At 46.2% G+C, this 12,628-nt stretch overlaps 1 protein-coding gene across 2 annotated transcripts in view; it reads left to right on the top strand.

Annotated features, from left to right (window-relative positions):
- Window positions 1-430: 430 nt before the first annotated feature.
- LOC115379116 (disco-interacting protein 2 homolog C-like) overlaps window positions 431-12,628 on the top strand; it is a 73,310-nt gene continuing 61,112 nt past the window's right edge. The window contains exon 1 of one of the 2 annotated variants that reach the window (XM_030079813.1): window positions 431-536. In XM_030079813.1, the coding sequence (XP_029935673.1) occupies window positions 458-536 (79 nt within the window). In that variant the 5' untranslated portion in view covers window positions 431-457. The remainder of the gene's footprint in view (window positions 537-12,628) is intronic. The other variant, XM_030079814.1, reaches the window with a different exon arrangement.

Below are 12,628 nucleotides of genomic sequence, written 5' to 3'. Positions count from 1 at the left end.
TTTTTTTTTTATTATTATTATTATTATTACAAATCAGTTGTTGGACCCGCCGCCCCCCTCTCCCTCCCCCTCCTGCTGCTCCTCAGCGTCACGTGACCTCAGCGGCAGGAGCTGCAAACGGCGCTGGCTGGGGGCTGCGCGAGCCTCATCATCATCATCAACAGCAACACCGCCGCAACGGCAGCACCGAGGACCCGAGCGACCGCGCGGCCCTGCTCTTCAACACTTGACGCGGCCGGGGCCATGGCGGGCCCCCGTTAAAACCGAGACCCACATTTATCCTCTTTGTTCTCCCTCGACGCCTCGTAGCCTGCGCGCCTCCGCCGAGGAGGGGCCGCCGAGAAGCTCTCCGTTTCCGTGCGGAGGAGGAGGAGGAGGAGGAGGAGGAGGAGGAGGGGAGGCAGCAGCAGCAGCGGCAGTTGAACCGGGAGGTGTTTTCTTCTACGGTACAAACCGAATGGCGGACCGCGAGGCGTCGCCGATACCGCTGGAGGTCCGAGCCCGGCTGGCGGAGCTGGAGCTGGAGCTGTCAGAGGGTAAGAAGATTCAAAAAACACACACATTCACACACACACACACACACACACACACACACACACACACACACACACACACACACACACACACACAGCACAAGCCTCCTCTTCCTCCCTCCCCTCCGTATCCCGTTATCTCATCGCCGCCACCGCCACCATCATCATCATCATCTTCCACACCGGGAGGGTCGGCTACCTACTAACGGAATCTAATCGTTCATTCCTGCGCCTCCCTCCCGCCTCTTCCCCCCGCACCTCCTCCTCTCCTCTCCTCTCCCCCGCTCCTCTCTCTCCCCTGAAACCCCCCAGCCCCCCGCTCCCGCTCCTCCCATCCAGATGTTTGTGAGCCAGGGACCGGCCTGGCCAGCCTTCTCTAGCCGGGAGAGGATGAGCAGAGAGCGGGAACCCACTGCGGGATTCCACCGCCTCTCTTTGTCTCCGCGGCGGCGTCGCGAATACACGCGACCGGCCGGTGCGCCTGTTCTGCCCTTAAAAAAACACCAAAAACGTTATTTGACCTTGAGATGTTGACACAATCAAGCGGCCACCGAGCCTACCTGTGTGTGTGTGTGTGTATGTGTGTGTGTGTGTGTGTGTGTGTGTGTGCATGCGTGTTTGCGCGCGCGCGTGTGTGTGGCCGGGTTTAATAATAGCATTGCGATGCAACGCTGCGTGACAGGCGCACAGAAAGAAGGGCTGTTTGGCTTTTGATGTTCGTGATCTCAGGCTTCTGGCTCTGTGTTTTTGGCCTGCAGAGCAGCTGAGGATGAGGAGGATGCATGGGGAGTTTCTTTTTTTTCTTTTCTTTTTTTTTTGCACCCCCCACTTCCCACTCTACACACACACACACACACACACACACATACACTTACACTCACTCACACACGCACTTTCTCTCTCCCTCTCTCTCTCTAGGCCATTGAATCTCAATCACAGCAATCCACCCCTTCCTTTAAAGAGAAGCCTTGTTTAAATACAAATTATGTGAGATGCAGCAAGGCATTTCCGCCTTATATAATGGCGATGGCATATTTTATTCATACAGCCTTGGAAGGGCCTACATTGTGTGAGAAGCCCAGATACACACTGGATGTAAGCCACCTTGTTGCCTGTTACGGCCCTATACGGTGAATGTGTGTGTGTGTGTGTGAGAGAGAGAGACAGGGAGAGGGAGGGAGAGAGGCAGATTTTTGTATTTGCTCTGTTTGTCACACAAACTAGGGTTAGCTAGACCGATGTACGCATTTTGCCGATACTGGCCTGGCAGTAATAAATCAGATATGGGGCCGGGCGGTGTGACGAAGATGAAGATTTGATTTCACGGAGCCAGCCTCAGGTTGTCAGTGTGTAAAAAGCTGCAGTGGAAGCTGCCTCACCCGGCCTCAAGGAGCTGCTAAACACACCTTTCATTAGCCCGTAGGTTTCAGTGGAGGGTTTTAGTGTCCTTTGGTCGTCTGATTGTTGCTTCGGCGACTTTTCCCAAATGGAGTTATTGAAATATCTGGCGTGAAAAAGCAAATTTGAACAGAAAATCAACCATCTGCACCCAAAAAAATATCAGTGTTGGGCTTTGAAAAGGCCTCACAGTGGAAACTTACACCAAACCCGCCACTGTTTCCTTCTGATCAGCCTTTATTTTGCCTCACTGCAGCGACACAGACACACACACACACACACACACACACTGAAGTGAACGTGTGGCAGCTGCAGGCCTATTGGAGCTCCTAATCCAGCCGAGAGTGTTTATCAGAGCAGAACCTGCTGCTGGCAGATGTTATTAATGATGGAGACGGTGGTGGGAGGAAGTGGAAACGTCACGTCGGAAAACGTCAGATGGCATGAAACGCCTCCAAAACATCCAGGTGTGTGTGTGTGTGTGTGTGTGTGACAGGGCTGACAGGGTTATTGGCGGATCACAGCAGAGGAAGGCTGACAGGCCTCCTGATAGTGTGATGGACGTGTCAGCGTGGACAGTGTGTGACTGTGTGTGTGTTTGTCAGTGTGTGTGTATGTGTGTGTGTCTGTCACTGGTGCTCATTGCAACAGCGAGTGAGAGCGCGTCTGTCTGTTGCTTTTTGTCTCTGCGTCTGTCACTTTCACTCGTAGAAGTAGATGGAGAGTGTATAGCCCTGTGTGTGAGTGTTTTCTGTGTGTGTGTGTGTGGTCTTTATAAAGTAAGGACATAGTGTGCAGCAGATGATGAGTGTTTGCAGGGCGCCTCTAAGGCCTGGCTGTGTAAATTGCTGGCCTCCATTCAAAGAGGCTCAAGTTAAAATTGGCAGGAAAAAAGGCAATTCGCTATTTCTCAATTTTAACTTTTTTTTTCTCCTTTAAACTGGCAATCAAGCCTCCAATCAACTCATTAGAGGAAATTTCAAACATTTGATGAGTTGAGATATGCACCAGCTTGAAAAAAACAAGACTTTCTCCTTGAAGTTAAAAAAAAAAAAAAGATTATTGATTAATGAAGTTTCAAAGTTAACAAAAGACCTTTGGCTTGCAGACGAGCAGAGTTTTTGAGGACGCTGTGGCGGCTGCGTTTGAAATGCAGAGTAATGAGGCTCGGGGCAGCGGTTTTCTCGCCAATTTATTGTGTGGCGTGTTGGAATGAAACTTTTATTTTTCATTTCTGGAAAGACAAACAAGTGCTCTACCTGTTTATTAGATAAACTCGGCAATCAATGTGGCTCTCGAGGATAAGCCTCCCGCTCAGTGTCACCCAAATCGCATCAGCTTCAATGTATTAGTGTGACCTCTAGGCGTGAAGGCGCTGGTTTCAAGCGGTGTTTTAGGTGTGTGGGCATTGCTGCTGTTCAGATTGAAAGGGCAGATGGACACGTTGGCTGCTGCTGCCCTGGGATCTGTGACCTTTCCCTTAGCGGGGCGGTCTCTTTAAAACTGCCGGGCCGCCCTGCCAGTCGAAGAACACCAGAATGCCACAAATTCCAGCCTTGAGATGCTTACCAGACCCCAAAGTAACAGTTAAAGTATAATATGACCAGGCACTAGCATACTGGAAAGCATTTTGGTGTGTTTAATGTCCTTGGAAAAGACTTTCGCCAGATTTTTCCCCCCATGTTCTTCACAGTGACATGTCCTATATCACCCGGCGCTCCTCACAAAAACAGGCCGGGTTGGACTGTCAGCCTGAGGATCGGTGGTTAAATATTAAACTTCTGACCGGGAGAAACAAAGAAACTGATTGAAAAACAGGGATTGTCCACACATTCATTTTTAATCCGTAAAGTGCTGAAGTGTGAAACCGACGGGAGCGGCTCTCAGTTTATTTCACTGCTGAATATTTCAAATCGTATCAGACCTTCTGTTTTTTTAAAGTTTGTGATGCAGCTGGAAATTAGCCTCCCCAAGAAGGAATGTGAGCAAATCAGGAATTTACCCCTCAAATACAGCAGAGCCCTATTCCTGCAGCCTCTGGGATTTGGAAAATGTAACGGTCAGTATTGCGGTTTCTGCGCTCTTTCCCATTAACTGTGCAGCCTCGGTTTCTGTGTGTATGCATCCATGCACTTCAAAGCTCAATAACCATGTTTTATTCCATCTCTAATGCCTCACAACAAGAAAATGTCTGTAGTAACAAACCATATTCTTCTTTGAGGTGGAATATCCTATTTTTCTTAAAATCAGTGAAACGGTCTGCCAGCGGGTGATGGGATGGGGATGGGAATTGAGATCCGGTTCCACTTGAGAACCAGAATCGTACGCCTGCGAGCTTATCAGTTCCCTTTTTCAGCGCTGGCGTGGAGGTTTTTCAGCCAAGTCCGAGCACCAGAGAAGGGGAGATATGCAGGCACGTCCTCCATGTTTGCCCTTCTCCCAGTGACTGAAAAAGCAGTGGTTTGCTAGAGCGTAGTCAACAGGATGTCAAACACTGGAAGAGGGGAAAATACAGAGGTGCTTTTTGTGTATTTTAAGCTGCGTTGATGCTTAAAACATGTGTAGGCCTGCTTTTTCCACATAGACAATTGATCAGGAATCAACAAGGGAATCAATAAAGAACTGGACTGATAAGCAGAATTGATAATGGCATTGATACAATGAAATGTTATCATTTCCCAACCCTAGTGGGTGAAACAGTGTTTCCATCTAATGTCAACTTATTTCAAAGGGGAGTTGAGTAACCTGTCAGAGGAAAGTTGTCAGGAACTAAGGCAAAAATAGCTTTGTTTTTAGACAGATACATTTTGGAAATTAATTTTGATAAGTGATTAATCATTTTAGTCATTCATCAAGTAAAAATAACCAAACATTTATTTGTTAGAAGCACTAAGAATGACTTTCTTTTCTTCATTTATATTGTTCTAAAATGAAAACTTTGTTTTTGTTTTTGTTTTTGTTTTTGGCTGCTGGTCAGACTAAGGAAGCAATTTATAGACATCACTTTGAGCTCTGATCACCTCCCAGGAGACTTGGCTTTATTCTCCACACTCCAGAGATCAAACAGTCATTCAGACAGTTGAATACTATAATTGATCGATTAATTGAAAATGAAAATAGCCATTAGTTGCTGGCCTAATCGGATGGCAGACACAGTACCTGCACCAGCATCTCTTTTTTTCTCCCAGTCGATCGCCCCACCTCAGGCAGGGGAGCGAGCCAGCTGACCGGACAGAAGCATCTGGTGAAGAGGTGATACTTCACATCACCGTGCTAATCAAAAACTGCTCTGGCATTGGCTGGTTTGGCTGGAGAACAGGCACTTTTTTAGCATTTGTAGATAACGTGTGTGGTGCGCTCGCAGATCTGTGCTGCATGGCTGGGCAGCTGAAAGGGCCAGGAGGTGCCGAGATTTGGTTCCAAAACAGAGTTCAGGCCAGAAAGGGAGCTCCCGGAGCCAGGAGCCTCAGCTGCCGGCCAAGTAACCGTTGAGTCATCGATACTGATCAGAGACCCCATCACCCCCCTGCAGATATATGATGGTCATTCTGTGCACTGGGGCAGTAAAACCCTCTCTCACTGCCCCTTTTGATAATATTTCTCAAACCCATTATCGTCAAACAAGTGCAGCCATTATCTCAAGATGCTGTCACTCAATTGTAGAAAGTAAATAAGTGGCACTCCACAAACCCCTGGCTGTGTGTGTTCCTCCATGGACTGGACATTACACTGACAACCTGCACTCTGCGTGCGTGCATGAGTGTGTGTGTGTGTGTGTGTGTGTGTGTAGCGTGAGTGCCCTCTGGCTTGGGACACATGCGTCGTGGAGCCAGTGGACTGTCCACGGTCCACACGAGTCCCTGCATGTGAGTGTGACAGCCCAAGGTCCCAAAGCATGACGCACGCCTCTGTCCTGTGTGTTGTGTGTGTGTGTGTGTGTGTGTGTCTGTGTGTCTGTGTGTGTGTGTGTGTCTTTGCCTATGCCTTCTGGAGGTAGATTTGGTTACCATGGTGGCTTTGTGGGTGGAATGGCTGTTTATGATCATGTGATATGAGAGAGAGAGAGAGAGAGAGAGAGAGAGAGAGAGAGAGGGAGAGGGATTGAAAGGGAGAGATCAAATAAAACAGGATGTTACGGAAAAAGAAAGCTGAGGAGAATCCAGCCAGGAAACAGAGAGAAAAACAAACGGTGTGACATGAAGAGAGCAGGATGGGGGGATGGAAACAATGTGATGGAAAAGATGTATGAGTAGATAGATAGATAGATAAATAGATAGATAGATCTGGGTTTCCATTAGCCAGGAATTACCATTTTTTGTGTCAAAAACAGTGAAAGTCTCACCGCTTATAATAAAAAATAAACCAAAACCTGTTTTCTAATTTTACTGAGATTTACTGTCAACTTTATTCTCAGTTATTGTCTGGACTTCTCAGATTGCAGTGATAAAAGCAACAGAGGCAGAACGAGTCAGCTTCTGAGACAGCCAGAGCTGAATAATTAATTAAAATAGTCTCAAACTCTCAATATGGCCAAATCCCAGGAGCTGCAGATTTTGGACAAAGGTAAAATGTATGATAAAATATCACTATAATATAAAGAGTATTGTGGTGCTCCAGAGATGCTCTGGACTGTAAACCACAACCTCCAGATGTAAGAAAACATGTTTGTTGGGTTTGAGCCAACCTCAGCAAAAAGCACATCATCATTTTAATAGTTTCAGTGGAAATTAAAATCCTGATGCAAAATAATGATCCCCACTAAAACTGTCAGTCATATCACATCATCTGTGAAAAGAATTGCAATGTGATTTTACCACCATTTCGTTTAGCTGACGAACACCCCACAAGTCATTTTCCCATAAGAGAAAATATCAAAATGTCACTATCAAAAACACAGAACAGCGCAGCGAGACAAATATATTTATATATTTATATTTCATGCTCATTTTTGCGGCGTTTAACTCGTTAATATGATGCAAAAAACGTCCAGCACCAGTTTTAAAACAGCATTTGGATGTAGGCTACTAAAATATATAAAAATGCTGTAAACATTCAGGTTGTATAAGAGAAGCAGCCCTACGGTGGCTGCAGAGGGATAAAAAGGTCCAAATACAGAACTAATACAGAACAACTAAAAGGTATCAGAACAGGCCGTTCTAACAGATAGATAGATAGATACTTTATTCATCCTAAAGGAAATTCACATAACAGTGTCTCCGTTTGACAACAGGTTTTGTGAGGAATGAGGGAAAATCGATTCATTAAAGTATTGCAATTCTTTTTTTTCTTTTCTTTTTTTTTTTTTACGACCTAAGGAATCCAGTGGCACCGAACATGCTGGGTTCTCGGCAAGGCGACTAAATAATCGCTCCAGAGTTCGGCTACATTTTGGCGAGGGGAAAAACTGGCACGGCCATTTCCAGTGGAGGGGTCCCTTGACCTCTGACCTCCAGCTGTGTGAATGAAAATGGGTTCTCTGGGCAGCCACGGCTCTCCCCTTTGCAGACACGCCCACCTTCTGCTAATCCCATGCAGTTTGGGCCACAGACCCTGCAGTCCACATGTGTTCTTGTGGCCTGTTGTAAAATGGTGTGTGTGTGCAGACTGGGGCCTAAACCGTCTTGGAGCTGCATCAGTTGGCTTTGACTGGAAAGCTGATTCAGTGAGCCACATTTAATTCATATGTGATGATGTTAGCCCCTATAGGAACCAGAGGATAATTCGAAAAACAAAACAAAAAAACCCCCCGCAATAAATCACAATATTGAATTGCAATACTTGTAGAATCACAATAAGTATCACAATACATATTGAAATGGCACCCAAGTATCGCGATAGTATCGAATCAGGAGATAAGCAAATCGACCCAGCTCTACTTTTTGCCAACCAAAACCCTTAGATAGATAGATAGATAGACAGATAGATAGATAGATAGATAGGCAGATAGATAGATAGATAGATAGGCAGACAGATAGATAGATAGATAGATAGATAGATAGATAGATGTGGCAGTGGGTAGAAGTGTTCACAAGGTGCTTGATTGATTAGGATAAAGTGGGTAATAGTGCTGTTTATTGTGATTGTGATGTGTGTGTGTGTGTGTGTTTTGTCAAGAGTGTCTGGCACTGCATGCGAACCTCACGTATGTGCACACACACACACACACACACACGCACATGGAATCAGAAGGGCTCTGTCTGCGTTGAGGTCAATTCTGTGCTAAACCATTTTAACGCTGTGAAAACCTCCTGGTGATGTTTTCCACCTTCCTGTCTGCAGTAGTAGTAGTAGTAGAAGTAGTAGTACTAGTTGTAGTAGTAGTAGTTTGGTGTGGTGTGCAGTAGTTTGGTGTCTCGGTTTGTTTTGGCCAGTCGTAGGCGAGGTACCGTCACATCCAGTCAGAAAATCTCTCAGCGATCTAAAACATCAGGTTTTGCTGTCGGCCCCCTCACAATCGAAGAGAGAAGCCTTCTTCTTTCCAGAGCTGCCATTTTGCACCGACGTTCAACGCTCATACAGCCTCGATAGACCAGAATGCAATGCGGCAGCCTCAACAGACCACGATGCAATGCAGCAGCAAGACAAATTCTGAATAATGGGCGCCGGTCACTGGAAAATCAAAGAGGATGAGGCGGGTTCACTGGAGCAATAAAGAGAACGAGAAGAAAAGGAGAAAAGCAGGTGTGATGTGTTTACTGCAGACGCCCCGCGCTCCAACCTGCAGGAGTGTGTTTTTTCACCGCGCGGCGTGTTAGAGAGTTTTCAGCTGCTCAGACCTTGTGGCTGCACGATCCCAGCAGCCGGAAAAACTCCAGTCTCCAGTCGGCTGCTATCGATTCCCTCTCAGCTGTGTGCCATTAAAACAGCCGAGTGTCAGGGAGCAGGGAGACGAGGCAGAGAGGAGAAGGAGAAAAGTAATTAGGCTGCCAATACAGCCTGGCATCTCACACACACACACGCACACACACGCACACACACACGCACACACACACATGCAGATAACACACACATATGCGCACACCCTGGTAGGTATCATTAGCCCACTTCTCACATCTGACGCTGAAAATCCAAGATGGCTGCCCAGGCCTTCTCCAGGAGAACGGTTGCTAGGCAACTCCCTCCCTGCTCTGCTGCGCTGCGAGTGGAAGATGGCGTCTCCCCACGGACCGTGCGTGTGTGTGTGTGTGTGTGTGTGTGTGTGTGTGTGTGTGTGTGTGTGAGTGTGTGAGTGTGTCAGAAAGAGAGGAGAACCAGGAATGTTGTCATGCTGCGGTTGATCTGCAGAAAGGCCTCAATGAGATAACACACACACAGTCTCACTCGCACACATTTACACACACACACACACACACACACACACACACACAGAAAATATTTGAGAGCAGTGCAGATGAGCAGATTGGACCCAGATGTTCTGGCCGTTCTCCACAGTCAGATTGTGAAATACATACTCTGCTCTATTTCCTTCTCACTGTCTGTCTTATTTAAGATCTATCTATCTATCTATCTATCTATCTATCTATCTATCTATCTATCTATCTGTGTGTGTGTTTACCAGTCGCTCAGTCACTCGCTGTGTGTGTGGGCAGGTTTTGCATCATGAATTCTCAGATACCTGGCCACCTTGCTTTCCTTTCCTTCATTCTGTTTTCGAGCCACGTTTCATTCACTCTCTCTGTTCTGCTCCTGTGTTTCTCTCAGTGAAACACACCCTCCTCCCAGACTTCACAGGTTTACTGTAGACCTGTTTCCAGACCTATTTGTCGTTCTTCTTCTTCTTCTTTTGCATTTATACCATTGTATTGATAAAAAAAAAATCATTTTGCAGTATTTTTTTGCTCAGTGTGTCTGACTTTCCGCCAGGTATTCTGCAACACGGTGTAGAGAGCTGACTGAAAAAATCTTTCTCTTTAGGAATCGACTCTTCTGGAAATTGGATTTTGCGTTTGCAACAGCCAGTAGTGAGACATTCTTCAATGGGTTTTCGATAAACTGCTCAGCCCTGGTTTTATTTGTAGCACAGATTCACAATTTCTTTCCTCAAGTGCTGCTTTCCAAAACCATCTGCGAGTACGAATTGTAGCATCAGTCTCTTCGCTGGTTGTTTACTGCCAAAAGGCAAATGTGTAGCGAAGAAAAAGGTCCTTATTGAGCAAGTTAATTTGCATCATATTCACCCCACCCCCACCCCCACCCCCAAAACAAGTAAAAAATCACAAATGAGGAAAAAAAGCGAAATGATCCGAGGCTACTGGCAGATTTCTTCATTTATTAGAGGAGGAACAGGATCTTAGCCTGAGTCAGTGCTGGATTAAATTTCTTGCTATGATGAGCACTTTTCGCTGCGCACATCCCTCAGCTGACTGTTTGTAATGTCTTACAAAGCATATCACCACCGCAGCTTGCACTGTTCTCTCCTGAATTTGTCTCTCTGCTGGATGGGAGTCGGTGTCCCATCGCCGGTAAGTCAAGTGTCTCTGTGGCAATCAAAGGAGAATCAATAATTAGCGAAGTGACGCGAGCCAGTTTAACAGCATTTAATGGGGACAAACGAGGAGATATTAGCCCATATTAGCCCTGCTGCGAGATCCCCGGGGTGCCGAGATTGACGAGTGTGTGTGTGTGTGTGTGTGGGGTTGGGGGGGGGGGGGGTGTCAGCGGTCGCCTAGGCAGCGAAAACCCCCCTCCGGGATCTTAATGAGCTTCTCCATAACTGGCCGTCCACACTGACCTCTGTCTCTGTCTTGTCTGTGCTCGAGTCTCCGCTGCTGTCACCGCCACGAGTGTCTGTCCCTGCAAATCACCGAGTCCCGTGTTCAGTCCGACGCCGTGTCGCGTCCGATCGGCTGAGAAACTCTGCCATACAAGAACCATCCCACTGCAGCTCCAGGAGATAATTTTTCCATCCAGCTCATGAGTCTTTTCAGTTGTCTGTTGGAAACACTTGGTGTCTGGTAGCTCCTGCACAGGAAGTGATGCGTTTCCGGTCAGTTTGGAATAAAGAGAAGAAGAAGAACTCGGTAGGTCGTTAGCATGAACAGACAAAAAATTCCCCTTTTCCAGCTCAGGAACGCCTGAGGAACTGGTACCCCAAAACCCGAGGCAGGACTCACTGAGCCCGCGGGGCCTGACTGGGTGGAGTTTCACTGCTGAACATCTCTGATTGGCTGGAAACAGCATCGTCCATTGAAACTGAGGGGGTAGAACAGGTGTGGGCCTTTCATCCCGAGTTCCTCCAGGTGGCTCACCTTGCCAAGGCAACAGCTGTAGCATCACTGACGTCACCGCGTCGGCAGCAGAGTTTGTTTGAATAACTTTATTGAAACTTCCATCGTGACAAAACCAGCACCTGCTGTTGGGTGGCTCTCTGTGACACGGGGTCGCAGCTCACAGCAACAACGAACGGGAGAATTAAAGTTAACGCAAAAAATTAGATAGATAAATAGATAGATAGATAGATAGATAGATAGATAGATAGATAGGTATACTTCATTAATCCCAAACTGGGAAATTCACACGTTGCAGCAGCATCATCAATAAAAAAAACATAAAATAAAATTTAAATCAAGAAGTATATACAATAGAGACTCAAATTAAGAAGTATATACAATAGAGACTCGGCTTTTAATTAATTAAAAGCGTCTGTGTGCTGATAAAGTTAAGATGTAAAAATTATGGGAAGCTAATGCATATCCTGTCTCAGACTAACGTTATTATTAGTTAATTAGATGTGAGCTAACTTAATCCTAATTAGCTGCACTGTTGTTACCAAGATTGAATAATGTTCAGGCAAAGCTCTAACAACCCAACAGGTAAGACTCAACTCCTCCCAAAACATTTATTTATTTATTTATTGATTGATGTATTGAATCAGAATCAGAGCCCCAAAATGATTTTCACAATTTTTTATTCATTTTCTTGTGAAAGCAGAACTTGTCTCCGTTAGCCGGGCATCAGTTCTCCCGACAAACTCCTCTGCCGACGCCGTGACTTCAGCTGAACGGTTGTGCAGCGGTTGCCACGGCAACGGGAACCACCCGGAAATGATTTGCTGTGAACCAAAGGCCCACACCGCTCCTGCTTATCCAGTTTCTATGGCATCATCTCTTTCGTTGCGCAAACAACTTATTTAAAGATTTCTCTATCAAGAGATTTGGCTGGTAATTGATTAGTTTGGGACTTCATTCCCTGTTGAGCTCGGTTACTTGAAAGCATTTTCCGCTTTTCATTTCTACTTTTTCTAGCGGCCCTATTGCATTTTTTGACCTCTGTGAGTCTATTTCCACACCCAAATACAAGATCAGAGTGATACAGCAGTAAATAAGCATGCACATCTTCCATATTTACTGTTTTATTGTTGCCAGTCACACGCAGAGTGGCCAGACACTGCCCCCTTATTTGCATTACGTTGGTTATCCTTGGGTTTCGTTGGAAACACAAACACATCAGAGGTTAGGGTGCTCGCTTTGCCCCAGCGCCCTCTGGTAAGAACAAGGCGCTTCCATCCTGCAGCTTTTTGGCAGACAAGACGAAGACCTGGTTGTCAAAAATTAAATTACAAAACAACTAACGTGCTGATGAGCCTTGAATTTGATTTTGCACAGTCAGGCACCAGCGTCTTGAAAACAAGGCAAAATAAGCGAGATCGCTAGAATGAAAAAATTGTTCAGACAGATCGATTTGCATGGGAAACCAGT

This window comes from Myripristis murdjan, chromosome 20 (assembly GCF_902150065.1).
Source record: "Myripristis murdjan chromosome 20, fMyrMur1.1, whole genome shotgun sequence".
Taxonomy (NCBI): Eukaryota; Metazoa; Chordata; class Actinopteri; order Holocentriformes; family Holocentridae; genus Myripristis; species Myripristis murdjan.
Note: the sequence above shows the minus strand (reverse complement) of the source record. Positions and strands in the feature narration are given on the sequence as shown.